Raw genomic sequence first — 12461 nt, forward strand, 5'->3', positions numbered from 1 at the left:
ATTCCCTTGAGGTGGGTATCCGCTCCTATGGGGAGCTGCAGGGCTTCCAGGACTCCTGGGTCCCTGACCCGCTTCCCAGCTCATTGCCTTCTCTTCCTGCAAGCTCCTCTCAGTCCTTTGTGTCTGAGTCCTGCTGCCCCGTTACCCGTTTGTACTGAAATCATATGGTACCCAAATTAGCCATGATGCCTGCACTTTAGTCTTGATCTAGCTGATGGCCAGGGACCCAGGTTTTTTCTGATTAAAAAAATCCCCAATTTTCAGATTTAAAAAAAGTAACCCCCAATCGACATTTTTCTATGATTAAAATGAAACACCGCTATATATTTCTCTACGTTAGTGGAGTTTCATTTTAATCATGGAAAAATGTGGATTTGGGCTTCCTTTTTTAAATCCAAAAATTGGGAATGTTTTTTTTTATCAGAGAAAACCATGATCACTGCTGATGGCCCACAATTCCTTGCAACAACAGCAGCCTACATTACCCACAGCCCTTTGCACTGGATGTGTGCGGTACCGAAATGACATGCAGTGGTCTGCTGACCCACCATCCTTTGTAGCCAAAGCTGACACTACCTTTGCATTGGAATTGTGTGGCATGCAGTTACCCATAGTTCCTTGCACCAGTCCTGCTCTAGCTGATGACCCATAATTCTTTGAGGCAACTACCTATGTTCCCCATAATCCTTTGCACCAAAACTCTGGGGTCCAGGATCCCCCGGCTGCCCACAGGTCTTGGGGAGGGGTCTTGCTAACCCACACTGATCCCTGCAGGGCTGAGCTGACTGGGCACCCTTTGAGGGGTAAGCACAGGCCCCCCCAGACACCTGGGTCCCACTTACTCTCCACTCACCCCTCCACCTCCTGTGAAGAAACATGAACAGCAGGAGCAGAACCAGCACCCCCGCAACACAGAAGCCAACAATCAGGAAGAGGTTGTCTTCGTCTGCCAATGGGAAGGAGGGAGAAGGCCATGGGGTACCAGGGGGAGGCCAGGCATCTACTAACCCAGCTGGGGACCTTCCCCTTGAGGGTGGGACTCTGCCTGCCTCATGCACTCTGGGTGTTGAATGGATGGGATGGGTCTAATGATGCCCTTCTGGCCTCCTTTTACCCCTGATGCCTGCCCCCACAACCCCACTCCCTGGGGGCTTATGCCCTAGCTGGGTCCAGATGCCCCTTTGGATGTTCATAGCTGTCTCCCCTCTATGTGTGGGGGACTGGAGCCCTATAGTGGGGATGGGGCCAGCAGCCTTGGCCATGGAGACTCCTGCACCCCCATCAGGACCTGCTGCAGTAGAAAGACTGAGGTGGTGGGTGCGGGGGGTTTGCAGAAGTATGTGTAGCTCGAAGCATGCTGGGAAGGGGGTGGGGTGGACAACAGGGAGGTCCTGTGGATGCTTGTGGCTGGACCTGAGTGGTGCCAAGGTCCTGTGTGGTCCTGAGGAGGTGGTGATGTCACAGCCAAGGGTGTGCTGGGAAGAGGTGGGGTGCTAGAGTGATCCATGTAGGGTGCAGGGTTGTGGCCTGGCTGGGATGAGTTTGGATGCCCAGAGGTGAGTGCTGCATGCAGACCTGTGGGGACGGGGAAGAAAGGTGCAGTCAGCTGGGGCTGGAGGCTGCTTTCACAGGGGATGAAGGGCCTTCTTCCATAATCCTCAGTGCTCTGTGGAGACACTAGGCCCAGTCTATCCCTGGCTCCCAGAGGTAGTGTTATGAGGGAGGCAGGTTTCTCCAAGGTCCTCTGCTACCAGCATCCAGTGGCCCCAGTCAGGGTCAAGAGCACTGTGGCCATGTCACAGGTGGAGAAACTGAGGAAACTGAGCTCCCTGGAATGGCAGGAGTCTGGGGTCTCAGCTCTTCCCTTCTGCAAACATCAGAGCCCACTGCCTTGTCGGGACAGAACCCAGGTGTCCTGGCTCCCAGGACCCCGCTGCTGCCCACACCTGCCCCTGCCCTGGCTGTCATGTCTCACCAGCTCCTCCTACCTTTCTCTGACATCCGAGTCGTGTTTGTGAGGGTGCAGCAGTGCAGAGTCTGGGAGGTGGTTGTGTTCAGGGTGGATGATGCAGGGGTCCTGTCCGGGTTCTGTGCAGCTGTGATGTCATCTTGAAGGGTATGCTGGGATGGCAGTGGGGACATCCCATTTCGATATGGGAGGGCTGTGGTGTCTTTCTCAGGGGTTGGCTGGGATGTGGCAGGGCTGGAGGCAGAGTGTGTGGAGATCACATGCAAGTTTGGAGATGTGATGTTATGGCCAGGGCCATTCTGGGAAGGGTCCAGAGGCTGTGAGGTGGGAATTCGAGGGGGATCCGTGCTGGCTGCGAGGTGGTGACCTGGCTGGAATGGGGCCGGATTATGGGACGGGGGTACTGACTGTGAATCTGTGGGGAGGGATAGGAAAGTTGCAGTCAGAAGAAGCTGTTCCCAGGGAGGAAAAGGGGCTTCCCCATGGAGGAATCAGGCCCAGTCCAGCCCAGACACCCAGAGGCAGAAGATCCTCCATTATACCAGGGCGCTTTGTTACTACTGCCCAGATGGCTCCAGCCAGAGTCAGGGGATCCGCTCCAGACACCCCCAACCCTGGGTCATGCCATGGCCCACCTGGCCCCTTTCCTTCTGGCTCCCAGCCCCGTGCTGCTGCAGCATGAGGACAGCAGGGCTCTCTGGTTTCTCCCTTTCCCATTACCTGTCAGGGTCAGTGTCACCGGGTTGCTTTGCTGAGACTGGATCTGGTTCTGGGGGCTGCCGTGAACTGAGTAGGCACAAGAGAAAGTCCAGCTATGTTGTGGTTCCTTCCTTGGGATCTCCCAGGTATTTGTGTCCTGTGTCGTCATCCTTGTCCAGTTCCCGCTGCTCTGGAGCTCATAGAAGAGGAACTGCAGAGCTTGGGACCCCTTTGGGGGGGAGCAGGTGAGACGGACACACTGCCCCCTCATGGGGCATGGAGGGCTCAGTGACAGTGTCGGAGCTGGGGGGAGCATGTCCAAACTGGGCATCTGGGGGGCTGGGGAGGAAGGGAACATCGCAGGGAAGGAATAGAGAGAAGCCAGGGACCTGGTGAGCTTGAGGGCGGCCTGGCTCTGAGCCCCACATGATGAGCTCCAGCAGCTCAGACACCCCCAATTTCCCTCCACCCCTTTCCTGCCCTCCTGGGACCCCCCATAGACACGCTGCCCTCTCGTGTGATGCTGAGGGCTCAGTGACAGCAGTGGGGCTTGGGGGAACAGGTCCAGGCCAGATGTCTGGAGGGCTGGGGAGGAAGGAAACATTGCAGGGAAGGAAGAGAGAGAAGCCATGCACATGCTGGGCTTGGGGGCAGCCTGGCTCTGAACTCCATGTGATTAACTCCAGCAGCTCAGACACCCCCAATTTCTTTCTGCCCTTTCTCTGCCCTCCTTGGACCCCCATAGTCCTCCCTCCCCATCACCCTAGGAGCCCCCAACCTCCCCAGACCCCAGCAGCCTCCATCTCCCCCTGTCTCCAGCAGGACTGGCTGACCCCACATAGACCTACCAACACCTTCTCCCTGGCTGGATGGGGACAGACATCTGTGGCATGCGGTGCCCTGGGGTCTGTCCCTGTCCCTCAGCCCTGGCTCGGCTGAGCCCTGAAGGACTTCATTGAGTCCCCGTCCTGTGCCCCAGAGCTTGGTTGTGGGCAGCAGCCGCCATGGGGTTGTGGTGGGACCAGGAGGAGGACACCCACCTCCCCAGCCCAGCCAGACTGGGACTGATGCCTCCTAGAGGGGAAATGTCTCTTTCCCCCCTGCCCTAGCTAGCACCCACTTCCATGCAGCCACTCCACACACCCCGGACAGGGACATTTTAGGTCCTTGTTAGCTGCACATGACACCGGAGCTGGAAGGGTCTGAAAAGAGCCTGGAAGAGAGAAGGGAGGGGTGAGAGCTGGGGCGGAGAGGGGCACTGAGCTGGGCCACCGAGAAGGCAGGAAGGAAGGAGGGAGTGCAGTGAGGTGCTTGGGGATCTGGGAAAGGACTCAGGACCCCTGGGTTCTCCGCCTGGCTCTGTCATTGCCCTGCTCCTTGCCATCTGCCTCAGTTTCCCTGCCCACCCTGGGGCTGTGCAGTGCGGGGCTGCCTCTCCCAGTCTGTGCTGAGTGTGGAGCAATGGAGGCCTGGACCGAGTCAGGGAGTGCAGCACCTGGCACACTGCAGGGAGCCCTAGGCTGGCCCTGCAGAGCAGGGAGCGTGGGGGGAAACTGAGGCAGAAGCAGACAATGACTGCCCTGGTCTGCAGGTCCCTGTGTGAGGTGGCACAGCTGGTCTGTCAGCTGAAGTAAACATTGGGCACCCCTGTGAGGGGCTGAGAAACATGCAGGTCCTGAAGGACCCCAGTGTCCTGGAGGGGAAATGGAGGGATGGACATGAAGATAGCAAAAGCGTTGGAGATAGACAGGGCAGGAGAAGAGCAGGAAGGGGAGAAAGGAGGAGAGAAGAAGAAAGGGATTGAGGGAGGAGAATGGAAGAGCCCTCCCCTGTCGCTATGATGGGGGTCGGTTCCTCTGTCCTGACTTCTAAACCAGCCCCCTCAGATGAATCCCAACCATGGGAAGGGGCTGGGGACAGGGGAGAGAGAAGGGATTCAGTGAGACCAGATCCCACCCAGCCTTGACATACTAGAAATACCCCATGGCTGCAAGGATCATAGCAGGCCAGGGGCATGGAGCTCCCTCCTTCATACAAAGGGACACAGAGACACAGGGGAGGGGGAAGGGAATGGGGCTGCCTGGGGGACACTGGTGGGAGAAGAGGCACAGAGAGGTTTGAGGGGAAAATGAGGCGTACATGGCCTCAGATGGGATGGTTTGGTAAGGGTTCGGTCTTCCCAGCAGCAGGCAGCACCCATATATTTATATCTATAGGAAGTGTCCAGAGGAGGGAAGAGAGATCTCAGGGGCAAGGGCTCTCACCCAGCACCGCAATGGAGACGATGTTGCTGTACACAGACCAGATCACTCGCCCAGACTTCAGTCTCCCATACCGGCAGGTGTATTTGCCTCCATCCTCTGGCTGCAGTGCTGGCAAGTGATGGTGGTTTCTGGAGGCTGAGGACAGTGACCCTCCATCCTTGAGGAATTGATATATTGAAGCAACAGTGTCCCCCGGTGCTGAGCAATTGAGGGTCACAGATCCTTCATATGAATAGACGGGGAGCTGAGGGGAGGCAGAGAGCTGTGGGGCTGAAGGAGGACCTGGAAGAGATGAGCGAGGGGAAGACCTGGGATCAGACAGGGATGAGTAATGGGCCTGAAACCAGATTCTGGTCTCAGCTGCCCCCAGGGTCCAACAGGAGTCACCCCAGGGTGGCAGTGGGGTTGGGGTAGGATCCTGATCCCTGTGGTAAGAGCAAAGTGGGCAGGAGCTCACCCGTTACGGTGATGGAGACGGTGTTGCTGTCGCTGGAGGGGATCTCACACCCCAACTGCAATGTCCAGTATGTACAGGTGTACGTGCCAGCGCTCTGGCTCCCAGCAGTCAGTCGGTGATAGGGCCCCGTGCCCATGGCAGGCAGCTCCTCAGAGATCTGGTCTGGGCATCTCTTGTAGAATCTGTACCCTAACACCTCCTGGTCCTTGGGAGCCGAGCACTTCAGGGCAATCCGCTCTCCCCGGACATACACTGGGTGCGAGGGATCCAGAGAGAGCCCAGGGACTGGTGGGGGGTCTGGACCACACAGGAGGGAATCAGGGAAAGCTGCCCCAGGCTCAGCTCCCTGCATCCCCTCCCCACACCTTGCCTCTGCTGGGCTCTCTGCAAGGGCCCTGGCTACAAGGGATGTATCTCCCCACAGTTCCCCTCAGAGCTCCCCCAGACGTACACCCTCCTGCCACAGCTCCAGGGTCAGGAGCTGCCCAGGTCCAAAACCACAGGGATCCATTCCACCTCTGAACCCCCAGGGCAGGCAGGACAAGAGAAGCATTGGCACCTTCAATAGGGAAACTGAGGCACACAGGGAAAGGGAGTGCTGTCCAGCTCTGGGGAAGATTTTTGGATTGAACCCAGGAGTCCCAGGTCCCTGCCCCTCCCTGTTCTGACCCACCAGACCCCGCCACCTGCTTCCCCAGCTGGGTTCGGACCAAGGAGTCCTGGCTCCCAGCGCCGCGCTGCTGCAGTGTGAGGAAAGCAGGGCTCTCTGGTTTCTCCCCTTCCCATTACCTCTTGTCAGGGTCAGTGTCACTGGGTTGCTTTGCTGAGACTGGATCTGGTTCTGGGGGCCGCCCCGAACTGAGTAGGCACAGTAGAAAGTCCGGCTGCGTTGTGGTTCCTCCCTTGGGATCTCCCAGGATTTTGTGTCCTGTGTCATCATCCTTGTCCAGTTCCCGCTGCTCTGGAGCTCATAGAAGAGGAACTGCAGAGCCTGGGACCCCTTTGGGGGGGAGCAGATGAGACGGACATGCTGCCCCCTCACGGGGCATGGAGGGCTCAGCGACAGTGTCGGAGCTGGGGGGATCATGTCCAAACTGGGCATCTGGGGGGCTGGGGAGGAAGGGAACATCGCAGGGAAGGAATAGAGAGAAGCCAGGGACCTGCTGGGCTTGGGGGCGGCCTGGCTCTGAGCCCCACATGATGAGCTCCAGCAGCTCAGACACCCCCAATTTCCCTCCACCCCTTTCCTGCCCTCCTGGGACCCCCCATAGTCCTCCCACCTCCCTCCCCACCCCAGGAACCCCCAACCTCCCCAGACCCCAAGCAGCTTCCATCTGCCCCTATCTCCAGCAGGACTGGCTGACCCCCCACACACCTACCCAGACCTTCTCCCGGGCTGGATGGGGACAGACCTCTGTGGCATGCAGTGCCCTGGGGCCTGTCTCTGTCCCTCAGACCTGGCTGGGCTCACCCCTGAGGGACATAGTCCCATCCCTGTCCCATGCCCCAGAGCTGGACTGTGGGCATCAGCCGCCATGGGGTCATGGTGGGACCAGTGGCTCTGGGGATGCAGGGGACAAGGGGAGAGGCTAGAGGGGGGCACCCTCCTCCCCAGCCCAGTGTGACTGGGGCTCTCTCCTAGAGGGGAAATGTCTCTGTCCCCCCCTGTCTTAGCCAGCGCTCCCTTCCCTGCAGCCTCCCCACACACCCCTCATTACCTGCAGGTGACACCAGAGGTCGGAGGGTCTGGAGAAAGGCTGGAAGAGAGAAGAGGTGAGAGGGAGTGATAGCTGGGTAGGCACATGTGGGGCAGGAGGGAGGGATAGGAGCCTGGCAGGGGCTCAGGACACTGAGAAGGCAGGCAGGGAGGAAGGAGTGCTGCGAGGTGCTTGGGACCCAGAGACAGCCCTGGCTCTGCCACAGCCCTGCTCCCTGCCCTGGGCTGACTCCCTTCCCTGCCATCTGCCTCAGTTTCCCCCCCACCCTGGGGCTGTGCAGTGCAGGGGCTGCCTCTCCAGATCTGTGCAGAGCCTGGAGCAATGGAGGCCTGGATCGCAGTCAGGGAGTGCAGCACCTGGCACACTGCAGGGAGCCCCAGGCTGGCACTGCAGAATGGGGAGGGTGGGGAGTAACTGAGGCAGAGCTGGGACACCTGTCTGCTTTGGTGTACGGTCCCCATGGGAGGTGCCACGGATGGGCTGTGAGCTGAAGAAAGCATGTCTCAGTTTCCCCACCTGCCCTGGAGCGGTGCAGTGCAGGGGCTGCCTCTCTGGGTTTGTGCAGCACCTGGTGCAGTGGAGGCCTGGATCTCAGTCAAAACCTTGAGGGCCCTGCAGGACCCCAGGTGCCCGGGAGGGGAAACGGATGGATGGACATGAAAGACAGCAAGAAACTTGGAGCGGGAGAGGGCAGGGAAGTGGGGAAAGGAAGGCTGGAGAGAGAAGGAGACAAGGGCTAAGGGCAGAGTGGGGTGCAGACAATGGGCCAAGACAGGAAGAAGGTGACAGTGGGAGGCTGAGGCAGGAAGAGGGTGAAGGGGCCGGGGTGGGGGAGCAGTGGGGAAGGGGAGAGTGAAGCAGGCAGTGATGGAGGAGCGCGAGGGGCTCTTACCCAGCACAGCCAGCAGCACTGACAGCTCCATGCCGGGGGTAGAGGGTGCAGCCCTCCCTGCCTCTACGCTGTTGGAGAAGGACTGTGGGAGAGACACGGCTGCCTCAGCCCCCGCCTCTGCACCCTGGCCTCGAGTGAGTGCTGCCCTGCCGGGTGGGGCTGACCACGGCCGGCCCGGGGGCTCCCAGGATGCCTTGCAGCTCTGCAGGGCCTGAGCTGAGGGTGCAAGTTTGGTGCACCACAGGGTATGGGGTTGTGGGGTTGGGCCTTTGGGGGGTGATGTGGAGCCTTCTGTTGCCTCGTATGTTCTGGGAGATGCAGCTGGCTCTGGGGCGTGGCAGTGGGGTAGGGACTTCACAGCTGTGGTGCGGACAGCCACCAGTGAGCCAGGAAATGGAGCCACTGATCGCCCTCCTTTTTAAAGTAACCTGCTTCTCCCCCCTGCTTCTCTCAGCTCCGCTGAATAGGGCTGGGGCCTTTCTCTCGGCTTGATCTGTCCCCAGAGCAGGGGGGAAGCTGGCTGGCTCAGGGAGTAGGAGACCTCGCGCCAGGCATTGCTCAGGGGGGTGGGTGCAGTTCTCTCTGGGGTGCTAGGGGCACAGCTGTGTTGGAGGGAGTAGGTTGGGGGACTTATGCCTGGGTAGCCTGGACTGATGCAGTGCCCTGGGGCAGGGCTAGAGGGCACGGTGCCACAGGGAGTAGGGCAGGGGTGCATTCCCCTCTCCGGATTCAAAATAGGGTACAGGGAACTGCGCCTTTCAGAGGCCTGCATGCCCAATAGGACAGTCCTACAGGGGGGCCCCTTTGTACTGTTAACCAGAGGGCAGTTGGAAGCAGTCATCACCCACCCAGAGGTCTACCCAGCATGTCGGGGCCTGCAATGATCCCTGCTAGCACTGGGCACCAGAAGAATTGCAGGGGATGGGAGCAGCAAAGAGCTCGATCTAGGCATTTATTAGGACATAGGGCTCGATTTGCACAGGTTCAGGCTCCCCATCCCCCAGCAAGCAGAGCAGCGAGTCAGTCGGGGGCTGATTTCTGCCCTGAACAAGGCTCTTGCGGTGTCCAAAAGCATCCTGCTTGCGCAGCCACGAAGCTGTAGGGGAAGTGGTGGGTGAGACAATGCAAAGCAAAGCTGTTCAGAGCCATGAGCTGGAGCTTGAGGTGGTTCAGAGCCAGATGAGGGGGGTGGAGACCTGGGGACCTAAGAATAAGGGCCACTTGGCCTGGGCTGGGGGTGGTGGTGGAGGAGCCCCTGGGGAGAGACTGGCCTGGGGCAGGAAGGAAGGATGCAAGCTCAGAGAGGTTCTCCTGAGAGCCCGAGGACGTGGGCGGGGACAGTACCAGCAGGATTGCATGTGAGGCAGGGAGGAAACCTCTCAGCCCAGACAGACACATGTGAAGTGCAGATGCTTCTCATGCGCTAGCCAGGATTAGAAACCCACAAGGGAGGAGATGTGAAGTAGAGAGACGTGGATTGCTGAGAACTGGGGCCCACAGGAAAGCAGCTCAGGCTGTGGAGAGCAGAAGCCCTGATGCGTGGGGTCCATCCTCTGCCCCGGGATGCATTTGAGAGCAGGGAGGTTTGAATCTGCCCATGACTCCGCTTGGCTCTGAGAGGAACAAGGCTCAGAGGAAGGGCAGGGGCTAGGAGTCAGGGCTTCATGCAGCTGGACAAACCCCCAGTTGACCCTGATCACCTGGGGTTGCATGAATGCCTCCAGCTGGGCCGAGTGGCATAGAAGCAGCAGCCTGGCAGTGCCCTGTGGGCTCTCGGCATGACTGGTCTCCTCTCTGGCTGAAGCCTATGATCCCCGGCTGTTGGGCTTGTGGTCTTTAGTACTGAGCTCAGCCACGCCAGCCAGGGCAGGGGCTCAAAGTGAGGACTCCTGGGTTCTCACCTTGACTCTGGGACTGGAGGGCAGTGCACTGGGTTGAAGTGAGGGAGTGGTGCTGGATCCAGGAAGCCTGGCTTCCTTCCCCAGCTCTGTGGTGAGAGTGAGGTTTACTGGGTTAGAGCAACCCCTGGACTGTCTCTGCCCCACATTACCCCCTCCCCCCCACTCCTATGAGCACAAAGCCTGCCAGGCTGGGGCCTTCCCCTCTGCAGGAGCTCAGGCCTCCACTGCTCAAACCCAGACTGGGAGCTGTGGGGATCTCAGAGCAGATATGGGACCAGGACCAGTAGGACTGCAACCAGCTCTGACAGCACAGTCCTGAGCAGGAGAAAGCCAGCTGGATCTGCACACCAGACCCAGCCATCTTCCCTTTGATCAGTGAGAACAGCCCACGTGAGCCTCAGTGGAGACACCTCCCCCTGGCCTTCCCCTTAAAGTCCCTGAGTAGCAGCAGCTGGCTTATAAAGCAGTAGGGCAGGGGTGGGTAAAATGTGGCCCGCAAGCCATTCTATCTGGCCTGCGAAGCCCCTAAAAATGTTATAAAATTAATATTTATCTGCCCCTTGCTGTCTGTCACGCAGCCCTCGATGGCTTGTCAAAACTCAGTAAGCGGACCTCTGCCTGAAATAATTGCCCGCCTCTGCAGTAAGGGGAGAGTCAGGACTCCTGGGTTCAGCCCCAAGCATCTGGAGGCACAGAGGGAGCTGCCAGGGTTTGATCAAGGTGGAAATAGAAAATGGTGCTCTGCTTCCTCCTAGTGGCCATCATAGCCTGGTCCTTTCCTAAATTTCACTGCAATGGAGGAGAGAGGTCCTGGTGGGGGTGGGCTTCTGATGTGGTAGGTGGGAGAAGGGCAGTATCTCCATCTTGGGATAGAGGAAGTGAAGGTGTGAGGGTTCCTGGCAGAGGGGTTCATAGGTTCATAGATGTAGGGTTGGAAGGGACCTGAGCAGTTCATCAAGTCCGACCCCCTGCCCTGGGCAGGAATGAATACTGGGTTCATATGACTCCTAGTAAGTGTAAGCTCAAATGACCCCAGTGAGGTAGTTATCAAGCCTCCTTTTAAAGACTCCCAAGGTAGGAGCCAGCACCAGTTCCCTTGGAAGCTGGTTCGAGATCCTAGCCGCCCTGACTGTGAAGTAGTGCCTCCTGATGCCTAGCCTGAACCTAATCTCAGTCAACTTGTGGCCGTTATTCTTGTTACTCTGGGAGGTGCTCGGGGGAACAGGGTCTCACCCATTCACCCCAGTAAGTTTATAGATGGCCACTAGATCCCCTCTCAGCCTTCTCTTGTGAAGACTGAACAGGTTTCGGTCCCATAGCCTCTCCTCGTAGGGTCTGTCTTGCTGCCCCCTGATTATGCTAGTGGCCCTCCTCTGGACCCTCTCAATGCTGTCCATATTCCTCCTGAAGTGCGGTACCCAGAACTGGACGCGGTACTCCAACTGTGGCCTGACCAGTGCCGCATAGAGGGGGAGGATCACCTCCTTGGACCTGCTTGTGATGCATCTGTGGATGCATGACAAGGTGTGGTTAGCCTTACTGACAGCCTCAGCAGAGGCTACCATCCCTGCAAGTTTCAGCCAAATCAGACAAAAAACAACAAAGTTATAGGTATTTCATTGATTCCCCATTATACCCTATGGCCAGATCTCTGAAGCAGCTCTGAAGCTTCGGAGACATTTTGGCCAAATCGAAGTGGGAATAGGGATCCCTGGCATCTGAAGCGGCCGGATCTGAAGCCAAATTGAATAGCTACCTATTTGCACAGGCCTACTGACCACCTGTCATCTAAAATGTGGGCCAGGAAAAATTGGCATTGGAACTGATTGTCCATAGGGCAAAGATCAAAACTCAAGACCCAATCATGAGAAACATCAACTACAAACTCTTTTTTTTCTCCCATACAGATCTCCTTGCAAACCAGTGATTAAGACACATGGGAAAAGTTGCCTTCCACAAAACTTTCAGCAACAGTTTAATGAGCAGGCTCTATCAATTAGCCACGCTTTCTGCATTTAGAGGCCTCCAAGGAACTTGAAGTATTTCGGCATCATTAAAAAAAGTCAGTTTGGTAATTAAATCTCCAAAGAATAAACCCAAGGAAACTTCATTTACCACTTTGTTGCTTTAACCATTGGGAACTGGCCAGATAATTAGAAAGGGTTGGGAGTTCATTTACTTATTTTCCTGATAAACCAAGGTTGAGATCAGCAGACCTTTAGACCAGGATTTTCTATGATGACCAATAAAGTTGGACCAACCTGTGCTGGTTTAAAGTGTCCTGACCTTCAAATAGCAAAACTTTTTCCCCCCTCCTTATAATCAATCCACTTTCAAAACATTTCAAGCTGAGCTTTCAGGGAAAAATATTCTGGTGCAACTTTTTTTTTTGTGTGTGGAGGGAAAGCAGAGAAGCAGGAAGAAGGGGGCACCTGGACATCGAGGTCAGCCGTAGAAGCACGTTCTCTAATTTTTTTTCCTTCCTGCATGACCATATATTTTTATAAAGAGCACACCCTGAAATAAAACATGAACCATCCTTTTGGAAGTTCGAATGTAGG

General features: G+C 57.2%; 1 protein-coding gene across 1 annotated transcript in view; it reads right to left on the reverse strand.

Moving 5' to 3' along the window:
• The window catches only part of LOC102374875, a 9416-nt gene extending 2925 nt beyond the window's left edge, over positions 1-6491 (reverse strand). The window contains exons 1-7 of the mRNA XM_025195558.1: positions 6179-6491; positions 5390-5686; positions 4933-5214; positions 3825-3881; positions 2690-3007; positions 1989-2384; positions 854-946 (exon numbers count right to left, since the gene is read on the reverse strand). Coding sequence (XP_025051343.1) covers positions 854-946; positions 1989-2384; positions 2690-3007; positions 3825-3881; positions 4933-5214; positions 5390-5686; positions 6179-6491 — 1756 coding nt within the window. The remainder of the gene's footprint in view (positions 1-853; positions 947-1988; positions 2385-2689; positions 3008-3824; positions 3882-4932; positions 5215-5389; positions 5687-6178) is intronic.
• Positions 6492-12461: the final 5970 nt, after the last annotated feature.

The sequence above is a fragment of the Alligator sinensis genome, unplaced genomic scaffold, assembly GCF_000455745.1.
Source record: "Alligator sinensis unplaced genomic scaffold, ASM45574v1 scaffold128_2, whole genome shotgun sequence".
In the NCBI taxonomy this organism is placed as follows: domain Eukaryota; kingdom Metazoa; phylum Chordata; order Crocodylia; family Alligatoridae; genus Alligator; species Alligator sinensis.